The 14,322-nt window shown below is 40.6% G+C and overlaps 1 protein-coding gene across 2 annotated transcripts in view; it reads left to right on the top strand.

The window, feature by feature from the left end:
- The window catches only part of slc12a8 (solute carrier family 12 member 8), a 36,043-nt gene extending 23,464 nt beyond the window's left edge, over window positions 1-12,579 (top strand). For both annotated transcript variants that reach the window (XM_050048814.1, XM_050048813.1), the window contains 8 exons: window positions 380-467; window positions 1,898-1,985; window positions 5,882-6,028; window positions 8,792-9,458; window positions 9,562-9,659; window positions 9,756-9,873; window positions 11,896-11,956; window positions 12,127-12,579. In XM_050048814.1, the coding sequence (XP_049904771.1) occupies window positions 380-467; window positions 1,898-1,985; window positions 5,882-6,028; window positions 8,792-9,458; window positions 9,562-9,659; window positions 9,756-9,873; window positions 11,896-11,956; window positions 12,127-12,295 (1,436 nt within the window). In that variant the 3' untranslated portion in view covers window positions 12,296-12,579. The remainder of the gene's footprint in view (window positions 1-379; window positions 468-1,897; window positions 1,986-5,881; window positions 6,029-8,791; window positions 9,459-9,561; window positions 9,660-9,755; window positions 9,874-11,895; window positions 11,957-12,126) is intronic.
- The last annotated feature ends 1,743 nt before the right edge of the window (window positions 12,580-14,322 follow it).

The following is a 14,322-nucleotide window of genomic DNA, read 5'->3' as shown; positions in this document are numbered from 1 at the left end:
CAGGTATCACACCTGCATGTTTGCATAGTCATGTGCAGGTTGTGTTCAAAACACCTTATCTGCCCTTTAAAGGAATACTTCAGCCCCCAAGTGACCATTTGTATAGCAGTTACTCAGCCTGTGTTACTGTGAATTTTTCTCAGTGCTTCACTCATGGTGGAGGCATGCGAGAAATACAGAGTTTTCTTCACGAAATTCAACATGAAATGGGGTAAAGTGACAGACACAGAAATTATCATTTTGGGGGTTGAAGTTTCTTTAAGGTTAACCATCAACACTCCAGCGCTCTTTTCATATCTTGCAGCTACACATCAGTGCGGAAAAACATTTTGTATTGTTCAATTAGTTGTGTTCATTTTTGTGGTTTGTGTGTGTGTAGGGGTTATGGCAGGCTTCAACATGAGCTCAGACCTTCAGCGGCCTGAACACAACATCCCTGTGGGAACGCTGGCAGCTGTCTTCACCTCGTATGACGACACCCTGACACACACACACACACACACACACACACACAGAATATGTTGCAAAATAAGAAAACATCACACGGAAATACTCACAACACCACAGCTACAGTAAATTTGTACAAACTATGTACAAACCCACAGTGAGAGTAATTAAACAGGAAGAAATAAAGACAGCACAGTTAGGCCTGTTGTAAAAGTACACAGATGGAAATACTGTGGGATTATACAGACTGAGCTACAGTGAAGCCTCAAGTGGCCCACTTGGAAATGTTAAGTTGTAGTACCAATAGTGTTGGGGAGTAACTACCACATGTAATAAAATAAATGTAATCGTAAGCAAGCTACAGTTACTGAGAGAAATATTCAATTAAATTGCATTTACTAATCAAAATGTTGGTGATTACAAAGTGGTTACAACAGACTAAGTTATTGTCAGTATAAAGATTACATGTAGAACTTTCAGTAAAACAGTGGTTCCCAACTGGTCCAGCCATGGGGTCCGGAATTCTCTTCAGTCATTAGTTCAGGGTCCAGAAAGTCTAATACATTCAGTATCATATTTGTGTTTGACCATGTTGTCGAGCTAGTTTGCTGTCTCTGTTAAATAGCTGTCCATTGGTCATTGGCTGAATCCAAATGCTTGCGCTTCACTGCACTTGCAGACTGAGGGCTGTCCAAATCCACAATTCATCCGGTCCACAAGGGGCCTCGAGCAGACTTTCTGCAGACTTCCAGAGAGTCCGTTTCGGGTGCAGACTTCAGCAGACTTCACTGATTTAATAACACACAATTCATTGCATTAGGGACGCTAGCAGTCTCTGCCCTGGGAGACTTAACGTGATGACAGTAAATACGTCACACTACTGTATGTACAACTGAAGTCCGTGAGGGTTCAGTCCACAAGTCCGGAGGGTGGACATTTGGATTCAGCCATTAACTCTACAGCAGGAAACAGCACTTCAGAATAAAAGCTCTGTGCCTAAAATTCACTATACTCAAAAATGAAGTGTGTTTATTTTAAACGTGACACCTTTGCGAGTCACTGTAACCTATTATATTTCAGAAGTAACCTTCCTAACACTGAGTCCCAACATGTCAGAAAATACTTTGTTTTCTACAGTCATCCTACAAAGTTCTGTTTCTCTTGATGTCATACTACAAGAATAGTTTTCAAATATTACACCACAGAGTCTCTCCCATATGAATCATCCAAAATGGTACTTTCCAAATATGATGCTCTCAGATCACTTTGCGGCACCTTTCATCAAAGGGCAACCTTTTCCCTCTACATTTGAGAGAACAAACACACCCATATTCCCAGCATTGCCCTGTCAGACACTCTTGTGGGGCCGTGATGACACAATTCTCCTATTAATAGTGAGAGAGCAGCAGTTGTTAATAACCCTGTGTGTCGTACTGTTGGTGACCCGCAGGTGGTTCCTGTATCTGGTCTTTGTCTTCCTTCTGGGGGCCGTCTGTACCAGAGAAGCTCTGCGCTATGACTTCTTGATAGCAGAAAAGGTAAACTCCCCCCTGTGTTTCCATCCTGCCCCGTTAGAGGGGCCCTCTCATCAGGAGGGGTGAGGTGAGGGGATTCCCCATGATGGCTCACTTTGTTGATGTGGTGGTGGTGTGGTTAGGTCAGGTTCTGACTGTGTGCCTGTTCTCTGCCCTGAGATGTGGAAACCACTGCAGATTTTTTTTCACTCAAGTAGAAACAATTATAATTGATTTCATACTCAGGTTCTGTCCCAGTACCCACACTTGTGGTTTTGAACACTTAGATGCACTTTCACACACTGTCGGTTAGTGTGTCCCACATCGGAAAGACATTAACACACATGCCACATAACCCTCACCCTCACACTTCCTCGTACTTATTCAAACCGTGATTTAAAACAAAGTGAATCCCACAGTTTCTTACAGTGTACAGCTCCACAGTAGACCACTTCTTGTTAGAGAGGCTGTAAGCTGGTTTTAAGGCCGACAATAATCATGAAAAAGTTTTGAAAATTCAGCATGAATATTGTTATCACGTCCAGATACTACAAAATTATGACAGAACATCTACAGATGTCATCAGGTCAACTTAAAATTTGTTCCTCTTAATGAGACTGACAAGAATAATATCAAATAAGATGAATATTTAGTATAAAAATTAAATATAAAATCTTTTTATCAGAGATTTTGTGAAGGATGTTCTGTCTTTCAAAATGTTATCAGACAGAGTCCATTCAAAATTTTTCCATGTTAGGTCTGTTACGTATGATAGAGCTATGTGCTCTGTAATTGTATTACTCCTCTGCTCTTGAATGTGCTTTTTGTTAAAATCATCGGATCATAACTGTAATACTGCATCACTGATTCTTCTTATTATATCCAACAAATACACTGACTACGTCTACGTCTACACTGGCTTGTGCCACGTACTGTATTTGTATGTTACAAGTCCCAGACTTTGACACACTTAACGGGCACTTTGGCACGGTGGTAATAACTGCAACTACGTCACACGAGTAAGCACTTGACTACTTGCAAATACCTCAACTGTGAGTATTGGGGTGGACCCAATGTTTCAGTACAGAGACCTTTTGTCAGGCAGATGATTTTCTGGTCTGGTTTATATTACCTTTTCTCACCAGTGCATTGCTGTTCAGTTTGCAGGTACGCACAAATATTTGTTTAGTTCTTACGGAGTAGCTGGTAAAGTTAAATGAATAAAGGACATTTAATGAAGTAAGTTAAATGACTAGTATGTACTAAACAAGTAAAATGACAAACAGCTAACTAAAGTGCAATTAATCACATATAATAAGGGGATGTATTAGTGAGGGTATACAGTGAAGAGTAGACAGTTTTAGCCCTCTACAGCAGCTGTGTTTAGATCTGTTACTGTTTAAGTGGCGGATGCTGTGGGTTTGGATGGATCACTAACTTAACTTTAAATCAAAGATTGGATGTTGTGTCACACTGATTATGGAGAGCTTTTGTATTCCCATGTGTAAATTGGGATGGCAGCACCCCAAACACACAAAATCTGAACTGTCTTACCTCAGTTTTAAGTTTTAAGTCTTAATATGAGGTGTCTTTATTTTGAATATAACTTAAACGTCCAATGTGTCGGATTTAGGGGCATCTACTGGCAGGAATGAAATATAATATTCTTGTTTTTTGAGGCGTTAAGTCAAACACGTTCAATCAATCAATCAGTTTTATCTATAAAGCCCAATACCACAAATCACAATTTGCCTCACAGGGCTTTACAGCATACGACATCCTTCTGTCCTTAGGACCCTCGCAGCGGATAAGGAAAAACTCCCCCAAAAAAACCCTTTAACGGGGGGAAAAAAAACGGTAGAACATTCTCAGTTGGTGTTGGCCTTCATCAGGGTTGTTTCTTGTCACCGATCCTTTTTGTGATATTCATGGACAGGATCTCTTGGCGCAGCCGGGGGGAGAAAGGGGTCTGTTTTGAGAACTTCAGAATTGCATCTGCTTTTTGCAGATGATGTAGGTTTGTTGGCTTCATAACACTGTGACCTCCAGCATGCACGGGGGCGGCTTCCAGCCAAGTGTGAAGCGGTCCAGACGAGAGTCAGCACCTCCAAATCTGAGGCCGTGGTGCTCTGCTAGAAACCGGTGGATTGCCCCCTCCGGGTTAGGAGAGAAATTATTGCCTCAAGCGAGGGAGTTCAAGTATCTTGGGGTCTTGTTCATGAATGAGGGTAGAACAGAGCGTGAGATGGATTGCGGCTTGGTGTAGCTTCTGCACTGATGTGGGCACTGCGCCGGATCGTCGTGGTGGAGGATGGAGCTGAACCGGAAGGCAAAGCTTTTGATTTACTGGTTCATCTAGGCTCCAATTCTTAACTTTGGTCATGAGCTCTGGGTAGTGACTAAAAGAATGAGATCATGGATACAAGCGGCCCAAATGAGTTTCCTTCATGGGGTGGCTGGGCTCAGCCTTAGAGATAGGGTAAGGAACTTGGAGTGGAGCCGCTGCTCCTTCACCTCGAAAGGGCTCAGTTGAGGTGGTTCAGGCATCTGATCAGGATGCCTCCTGGACGCCTACCGTTAGAGATGTTTCGGGCACGTCCCACTGGTAGGAGGCCCCGGGGCAGACCCAGAACACACTGGAGGGATTACATATCTCATCTGGCCTGGGAATGCCTCGGGGTCACCCAGCAGGAGCTGGAAAGCATTGCTGGGGAGAGGGACGTTTGGGGTGCCTTGCTCGGCCTGTTGCTCCCACAACCTGGCCCCAGATAAGCCGATGAAAATGGATGGATGGATGGATGGATGTTTTTAGGAGTTTATAATCACCTGAAAATAAGAATTGTTGTGTTTTCGGTACCTTAAGGCTCATTTATATTCCTTTATGTACGGAACAAGATAAGTCTGTTTCAAGCATTGTAAATGTCATTGCCCCAAAGTCCATGCGTCCCTCATGATAGAATAGATGGCAGTTAAGGGCAGAGTTAAAACAGACACACCAAACACTGGCTCTAGATAGGGCTTTTTGCAGCTTTGCATATTTGCCACTGTATTTCTCCTACACAGTTGCCACACAGGAGACGTTTCAGATGTGCAACCTCATTGCCAGATGCCATTTAATCCTACATACTAGACTTTTAAATGTTGTAATGTCTAATACTTGAATTAAACAATATTAATGAAAAATGAAATTGGAAACAAATGCTTATTATTATTTCAAGGTATGTGAGTAATTTTAATTGATTTCTTCCACTCTCTTGCATAAATGTATCATGCTTTGCGTGTCTGTTGAACACTTGACTTAAACAAATCATGCTGCTACAGTCTCACACACATGGAGGTTTGACATTTGAACTTTAAATTCTCTGCCTCATTGAGGCTGGGTTTACCCTCCATATGGAAAGCGGATGTTAGGAAGACCGGTCCTGGTGGGCTTAGTTTGCACAGAGCAGAGCTAAGGTCAGATTCATGCACATACAGTAACACACAAACTGTTCACAGCTTTGTGATGTGCCATTAAAAAGTGGGAGTAATTGAGTAAGTGTCAGTTTTTATTTTAGTCCATCTGCATCAGAGTCTAAACTACGGGTGAATCAGGGTAGTGTAAATTAACTTAACAGCAAGAGTTCTGTAGCCTCCAGCTCCAATCAAAGTTACTGGCCAGTTGTCACTACGACATTGTGGAGTCGTGTGTACAAATAGTGTAGTATTATTGCAAAACTAACGCTCATATTAATATTCGATTTTGCTTTAGCCAATCACCGACTCTATTAAAAAATCCTTGACTCCTCCATCAGTGGTTAGTTCTCATTGTTTTCATAAGGGGCTGGCTGCAGCGGAACTGAACTTGGGTGTAGCTGTTGTGAGCTCCCAACCCCACCCTATCCTCTTCCACCCTCTGTTTGTTTTCCCTCTTCCTCCAGGTCTCCTTGGTAGGCTTCCTCTTTCTGCTGGGCCTCTACATCTCCTCCCTGGCTTCCTGCATGGGCGGCCTGTACGGAGCACCCAGGATCCTCCAGTGCATCGCTCAAGAGAGGGTCATCCCCGCTCTGGCCTTCCTGGGAAGAGGGGTGGGTGGATGAATGGAGCCCGAGAGGCATTACAGTATACGGAAAAACATTAGCTGGAGTCACCATGATGTGGATGCGGATTATGTAGTGAGGCTTTGTGTTACTGCACCAGTGAGTTCACTTCTTTGCAGAACGATGATCTGCTACGAGTTCACTATGACTGTTTAAACTGGCTCATTAACATTATTAGCTGTTTATGTGACTGCAGTAAAGAGAAGAGACTGAGTAACCTGCATGTGATGGTATTTATCACTATTTTCTAAATTTTTGCAAATCAAACAATCAATTAATCAAGAAAACTAGAGGCCATCTTGTGATTGGATCGCTCTTGCTCCAATACAGCATCTTAAAGCAAATGTGGGCGAGGGGCATAAAGTGGGGAGGGTTATGGCCCCTTCCCTTCTTCCTACCTCCCTACTTCCAGAGCCCTTGCTCAGACCACACCCATCTTTGAACCTGTCCTTCATTTTGATCTCAACTACACACCTTTAAGGTTTTATGACTGCATCTTGCACAGTTGTGAAGCTATCGCAGTAACAAAATCTGTCCACAATTAAACAAACAGACCTGGCAAAATATTTTAAACAGCTTCTGTGGTAGTTCCCGCTACAATTGGTGTCAACAAGACCACATTACACATACATTAACCTCCTGAGACCCTCTGTCCTCATATGAGGACATTACATTTTTGGTTTGCTCCTTATACTTCATTCTGCTTAGACCTGTTGTCCTTGTTCATGGACACTATTTTGTGCCATGAAGTGATAGTAAGTACGGAAGCCTGTTAATGCCAAGCCAGGAAAAAAACAAAAAATCGAAACAAAAATGAAAACAAAACAAAAAAAACTGTTTGTATCAGATAATAACATGAGAATGTTTTTGTTATAACAAGTTTTTCATGCTTTTACAAGATATTTTTATGTTGTAACAAGAAAAGTTTCTTTTTTTAATTTACAAAAAAAGCTTCTTGTTGTAACATGAAAATATCTTGTAAATTAAACATTAAAAAAATCTTGTTATAACAAGAAACTTTTCATGTTATTACCTGATACTGATTTTTTTTGTTTGTTTGTTTTGTTTTGTTTTCTAGTGTGGCATCAATATGTTGCTGTAAGTTAGAGCGTGTAAAGACGAGATTGCAGCCATCTCTGCCAAGTCAGTCTGCAGCCGATCCCGAAAAAGTGGAGGGGACACAAAACCTGATCACACTTTGGGATTGAAACTTGTTTATTTATGCTTAATATTGTTTGTATTTTGATATGGCAACAAGTTTGACCAAGTATAACAGTAACAAGCTAAGACGCTGTTAATTAGGAAGTACTCCTTTGAGGACACTGGGGCCAAATAGGTGTGACAGACTATTCTTACAAAAGCACATTCCTAGCTTGGAGTATGGGGCAAGGGAAATTCATTAAGAGTTACATAATGAACAAATCACAAGGCTTTTAGACATGTTGCATTATTTGTAATTTGTTTCACATAGCCATGTTCAGGCGTTGAAATGAACGGTTTTGAACAGTTTTAGGCTTGAACAGTGACCCCTAACCCAGACAGTTCAAAACATTGAACAAATGTTGCATTGTTTGTAATTTAGTTTTTGCACAACAATGTTTAGGCATTAAAATATACAGTTTTATATGACTAGTTTTTATACTTAGCAGGTCCAACTAATTAAAAGTAGGTAGGAGAAATTAAAAATGCATTCCAGACAAAAGCTGGGGTCTCAGTAGTTAATGCATTAGTAATAATAATTTCAAGGTTCAATATATAATAGCTTAACAGTCACAGGAACCTTTTGTGTAAGTACATAAGTACATTTTCCTGATTATACGACTTGTACTGCAGTGATTTTACAGTGAAGTCTTAGTACTGGATGTGAGTGTTTCCTCCACTACTGCTAATAAGTTTAGTCTGGATGTTCAGGGGGGTGTGGTGGGTGGACTCAACAGGAAACAGTGACAGGACTGCCTAACTATAGAGTGCAGACTCCACTCCATAGAAGTGAGGGGACTGACTGCATTACGGCAAAGAGTGACGACTCACTCCTGTTCACAACTACACATGTGCATACGCAAACACACACACACACACACACACACACACAGATTCACGTTAACATCCTGACTTCCCTGGGTGGCAGCGGCGTCTGACCTCTCTCAGCGGGTTGGAATGAGGCCCTAGACATCTTGGCCCAAATCAAAGCTTCAGAACAAACGCAGGAAGGGAGACGGGCAGGGCCCTTCTCCGCTGTGTGCTCTGGAGGCCCGCCAGGCACACAGCAGTGCTCCTTAAACTGTGTGATAGGACCTGGGAAGTGAAAGAAAACTGGTTAACAAACCACATGTTAAAACAATGGCTATTTTTTTCTGCTGGTTTCGTTTTATATTACTCAAATACAATAGTTCAGTTTGATATAATTAGTCTTCATAGGTGGCTGTTTCTCTGAAGTATCCATACGTGAAATAAGGTTTAAAAATAATAAAAATATTAAAGTTGTAAAGCATAGAATCTTAATCTGGTGGAATGGGGTAATCGTTTTAGTATAAAGTATATAAGTATAAGTATAAAGTATTTCTGTTTTAGGGAGACAGGGCATGTGCATTTTTTGTGAAAGTATCTCCAAAACATCAACTTTGCATGAATTAATTAAAACAGGTCTGTTTCCAGTTTTGTGACAATGATTTTTTTTTTTTAAACTGTTTAAATGGTTAACTTATCCGAAGAATTTAATGGCTAATTTAGCTTTTTTTTCCCTTCTAACAGCGAGGCCCAAACAGGACTCCGGTGGCAGCCATCTGTCTGACCAGCCTGCTGACCTCGGCCTTCATTTTCATCGGTCGGGTCAACGTGCTGGCCCCCATCGTCACCATAAACTTCATGCTCACCTACAGCTTCATCGACTACTCCTACTTCAGTGTGGCCATGACCTACCAGCTGCAGACTAAAGACAAGAGGGACACCCTCATCCCGGCCAAAAAAACCCAGCGTGGGTCAATCAGGCAAAGCGCTAGGCCTCTGATCGAGGCCACTCTCCCAAGCTACGGGAGCGGAGGCAAGAGTCCGCAGGGCAAAGGCACCCTGTTGGAGTTCACTAGGGACATGGACCAGATCTTTCCCCCTGCGTCAAATATTGATGCTGGGGCTGAGAGGATGTCCTCCGTGCAGGAGCTGAGCAGTAGACGCAGAGGCAGACAGGCGAATGTAACTACCAAGCAGAAACTGATGGACAGCTTTGGCTTGGACCTAAACAGCAATATGTTCTCAGAGGAGAAAGGAGAGGAGATTAGTTCAGCTCCACCATGTGAGGACGCTGAGGTGCAGTGTGGACGTGGGAATCCCACGGCTGGAGAAGAACTACATGTTGACAGCTATTCAAAAATACACCATGCTGAGCTGGATTCATCTGCTGACCCTCACAATCACAGCACAGGTGATAAACACTAACCATCAGACAGTGGAGGTGACTGGAGTAGAGATCATAGACGTTAGTTATAGCTGTTTTTCGTAACATCATGCTTTATTAAATCTTTCAGGTGCTGGAGATAAAGCAGATCACCAGAGCTTTGAGATCAAAAGCATGCAGGATTCATTGTATGCTAAGTTCTGCAATCACTGGGTTGCTCTTATCGGGGTAGGTTACACCCTCTATCTTATATGTTATAATATTGTTATATTAGTTTCAGATAACATTTACAGAATGTAATGAATATATAATTATTTCTTGCAGGCATTGGGCTCCATATTGATCATGTTTGTTATTCAGTGGGTGTATGCCTTGGCAAACATAGTGGTCGCCTTGCTGCTCTTCATCTACATCGGGAGAACAAGTCCTGGACTACCACTAGGTGATTTCTATCAGTTCATTTCCTCTTTAGAGACACTTTGCTTGGCCTCATAGTGAGGTCCTGTTAAGGTGACCAAGTGTCCAGACTTAGACAGGACAGTCCAACATAAAAACACATGCGTTATAAATAAAAAATGTATGTTGATGACATGCGGTACAAACATAACGTGGTACAAAGAAAAATTTCTGTCATTAACACATGTACCACCTGTATCTGTGCAGTAGTTTCTAGCTTGGGATGCCAAAGAGAAATTTGGGACATGAAATGCATTTAGATGAAGGTTTTTGATACTGTATTACAGCTGGCACTGAACTCAGCATGTATTGCTAATGTTAGCCTGCTCTTGTAGTCTAAACCATATTTTCTATGATGGAGTGAGTTGACTGATGATTTGATCTGCATTTCAGTTTCACCAGTTAACCTAAACAGACCAGGGTTAATACTGTACATATACTTATTCCAGTTTTTGAAATTTATTTTTTAATCTGGTAAAAAAAAAAAAAAAAAAAAGGTTAGTATTTGTATTGAAATGAAAAATAGGACTTGGCTTGTCGGGTAAGAAGAGTATTAATTTTTATTTATTTTTTTGTATTTTTATTTAGTCAAGGAAAGTGTTTGTATGGAAGCCTTGAAAGGCAAGTGGGGGAAAAAAATTCTGGGGATCCATTTTCTAAGTCTGATCTAAAGTGTTTTCTCTCCTGTGTTTAAGAACAGCGGGCAAAAGGTTTTGCAGAAATGATCTGTCATGACCTTCTTTTCGCTGGACATTTTATCAGCTGTAATCTGACGTAATACTTTTCAAGCTAATAGGAAAACATGACCGTTATGTTACATAACTTCCTAACATACAATATGTGTACCTTGTGTTTAGAGTGCGTGGATAAATTAAAACTTACCTGGAAAAAAACACATGAATAATTTTAGCTTTATTTAGGACATGGAGTGGTGCACTATACTAACTTAGACAAATGATACTTAGAAAACTTTTTTGTTTCCTGTTTCACAGATGAAAAAGAAAATCAAGGAATCAAGGAAAGATTATCCTGGCAAAACCTTTTTGTCACCTGTTCATAAGTCATAAACGCGGGAGAAAAAACAACTTAGATTAGACTTAGAAAATGGATTGCCAGAATTTTTTTCTCACATGCCTTTCAGGGTTCCATATATTAGACCATGAGACACTTTTTTCTTTTACACTTCTTGCTTATTTTGCAGAATGGAATATAATTTCTAACAAACTAACAAAGTGTGAAAAAGAGGCTTGTTTCTTGCCATTATATGCACATAGGACTCTTCTGGAATTACAATACCTTTTACTAAGCAGGAAATTGTTGATGATCATTTGTGCATTACATTTTGAATTCTATAAATTATATGCTTTTAATGAACATATTTTAATTACACATTATCTGGTTTACTGTCTGCTAAAAGGAGTCTTTCTCATGCCTACTGTGTTATTTGTGTAGCACATTTACAAGGCCATCCCATAAACGTGTGTAATTTTAGGCCTTTTATAGCAGTAGGAGTAGCCTGCAAGTCATGCTGCTTTATATAAGCTGAAGCAAAGACTCCTTTTTTTTATTTTCTGTCATTAGATCATTTAGATTATGTCCAACAAATATCTTTTGATTTGCAGTACAGCTTATAAGCCAGCGCTCAGTCGTTATGTGACCCGGTAATGTACTTGGACACATTTCTGCTGCCTTTTTGCCCGGCCGGTCGGCAGCTGTTGTGGCTTAGGATTTCTAGAATAGCTGGATGGGACACCCAGCATTTGTGCATTAAATTCACCACAGTACAGCATGCCTGAGCAGTCTGACTCACGACATTGCTGAGCACAGTCTCTGCAAGTGTTAAACACTTGTCCCACAGGTGGTCGAGTCGGTGCTGTGGGCTGCTCCCCGCTCTGTTATTACACGTCTGTGCACTGTTGCAACATGTTAATACTACAAACTATATTTTTTAAGTAACTCACTGTGCTCATTTCTCCAGATAACAGTTTGGATTTTGATTTATTTGCAGGTATGGCAGCTCGGTTCAGCTTTTTCTCGTGGCTCAAATCAACATTGAATAGCATTTTCAGGTACTGTGTGTTCTAAGTTGAATTATCTGTCCAGATCACTGATAAAACACAGACTGAAGTAATGCATCATACATGTCATAATGTATTCAATTGTATTCGTATGTTTTGAGTTATGGATAATTTCCCTTGTCCTGGAGCCCATTTTGTCATACTAATCCCCTGTCTTTCAGGAGGAAAGGAGCTCCTCGGGATGAGATCGTAGTCACCCCCTCTCTGTCCGTGGTCGGGCTGAAAACCAAGCAGCTGACAGAGGAAAATGCTGACTTTGCCTCTCGTCACCGCTATCACCAATCCTCATTCATCAGGGCCAGCAAGCTGGTGCAACCACCACTCCACTGACGGACTTAAAGGCTGCCTCTGTTACATGTCACAGCTGTCAGCCTGAAACCACATTTTCTGCCTCAAACTGTGTCTCATATGCACACACATATATTTAACAGACATTCAGTGGCTCAGATCATTTTTCTTGATAGAAGTAAACTGAATTATAACATAATTTATTTTGTCTTAATATCATTTATGGCTTGAACTTTGAAGTATCACAATCTTTGTAAAACATTTTTGTTGTTAGATCACTGCACTGCTGGGTCACTTCCAAGAAGTCCGGGCTTAAATATCATGTGTAACAGAAAGACTTAATTAAAATGTTAGTTCACTTCTGCATGTGTGCAATATATTGTCATTGATTTTGTTTCTCAAGTTGTATCAGTTGGCCTTTAGATGTCAGTCACGTTTCAGAGGTGGCTTATGTGTCCTTGTAAAACTACAGTAATTGTCATATTCATCAGTGGCATCTGATTCAAAGATAGTGGGGAAAAAAAAGACTCTGAAGAACATGCACACCTAACTTCTCTTCTTTGAATATGTTTTACAGCAACACATAAAACAAGATAAGCATGTAGATTCAGTTTTCGATCCAACTGGTTCCAAGAAAAAAGTGAAGTGTCTTACATAACAGCCTACTCCCCAGTTTCCTCTAAGAATGACTGATAGCGGGACTGATGGACACCTGGCACTTCCACATGGTGTTAATGTTGGCTCTGCTGTCACAAAGACAACTGGATTTCTTTCAGTTTTCCTCAGAGTCTAACAGCTACCACTGTTTTCACAGTTACTTTGGTTTTTCCACCATCCACCATTCCACTGCTGTGGATAGTAACTGCAAAGAACTTACATTAATCCTCTTAGGTAACTGGGGATATCTACTGATAGCTTCCAGGGAAAACGAAAGCGCTATCCTCTTTCTGTTTCGGTTGCGCAATGGTTGATGCACTTCCTTTGTGGTGTAAATCAAGCCTTCATTTTCCTGGGAAATCGTTCTCTGTGGCAAGCAGAATTTGCATTGTACAGTGAGGCTCATAGAGAGCCAATCTAGACACAGATGAGGTCATTATATTATAGCCACTACATTACTTCTCAGTGATAAGCTAAAGCACAAAACTTGAGCATTTCCACTTGAAACATTTATTTATTTATTTTTTATTTTTTTTATTTTATAGGGACAATGCAGTTAACATAGTTTCAATACAAAGCATGAATCTGATGTGCTGCATATAGAGTTATAGCTACAGCTAATTTTCAACTCCTGTCCCTAGTTGGGCTTTTAAACAAATACAACATACAAAATCACAATCCTAGAAAAATACAATATACAAATACCCTATACAAAAACAAGTACAACCTATCCTACAGAATTAAGTTCAAAATAATCACAACTCTAAACAAAATAGAATAAACTTACAAACCAATATTTTATAAAAGTTTATAACAATATTTTGAAGTTGGTTAAATCAAAACTAAAATGCACTATTAAATGTGTTTGAATGGATCATTGAACATCATTCAGTACTGATGTTTCCTCCATGACTGTGAGCCATTCTCCTGTTAAAAATCACAGCCAGCATCCTGTTATCAAAGAGATACAGTGCTTGCTAGGAAAATTATTTTAAATCAAGTCATTCTGATCAGCTAATTGCTCTGTTATAGCAAGAGGATTAAGAAATGATATGAATTTTTTGGCTTAAAACACATGCTGGATGTATGTCAGCAACACGGTCGTTTTATTTGGGTGAACTGTGTCGCACCTTTTACAAGAGTTACTCTTCCAGTAACCCAACAGCAAAGCTGTGAAAACCACTTCCTCTTTGCATTCTGCTGTCAGACCTGCAACCTGCCAACAGGCACATGATTATCTAATATACCTTTCCTCATCATCAACTGGTCTCATAATGACTCAGTCAGTATTGAGACGTATATATGGGCATCAGATGGTTCTCAGCAGTGGAGCTGTTGGTCTGTTTCTTACTAACCAGTCGCTGAGAGGACAAACCTCTGGATGGGCTGGCTGAAGAATGGGACCATGCAAA

Source organism: Epinephelus moara, chromosome 7, assembly GCF_006386435.1.
Source record: "Epinephelus moara isolate mb chromosome 7, YSFRI_EMoa_1.0, whole genome shotgun sequence".
NCBI classification, from domain to species: domain Eukaryota; kingdom Metazoa; phylum Chordata; class Actinopteri; order Perciformes; family Serranidae; genus Epinephelus; species Epinephelus moara.
Note: the sequence above shows the minus strand (reverse complement) of the source record. Positions and strands in the feature narration are given on the sequence as shown.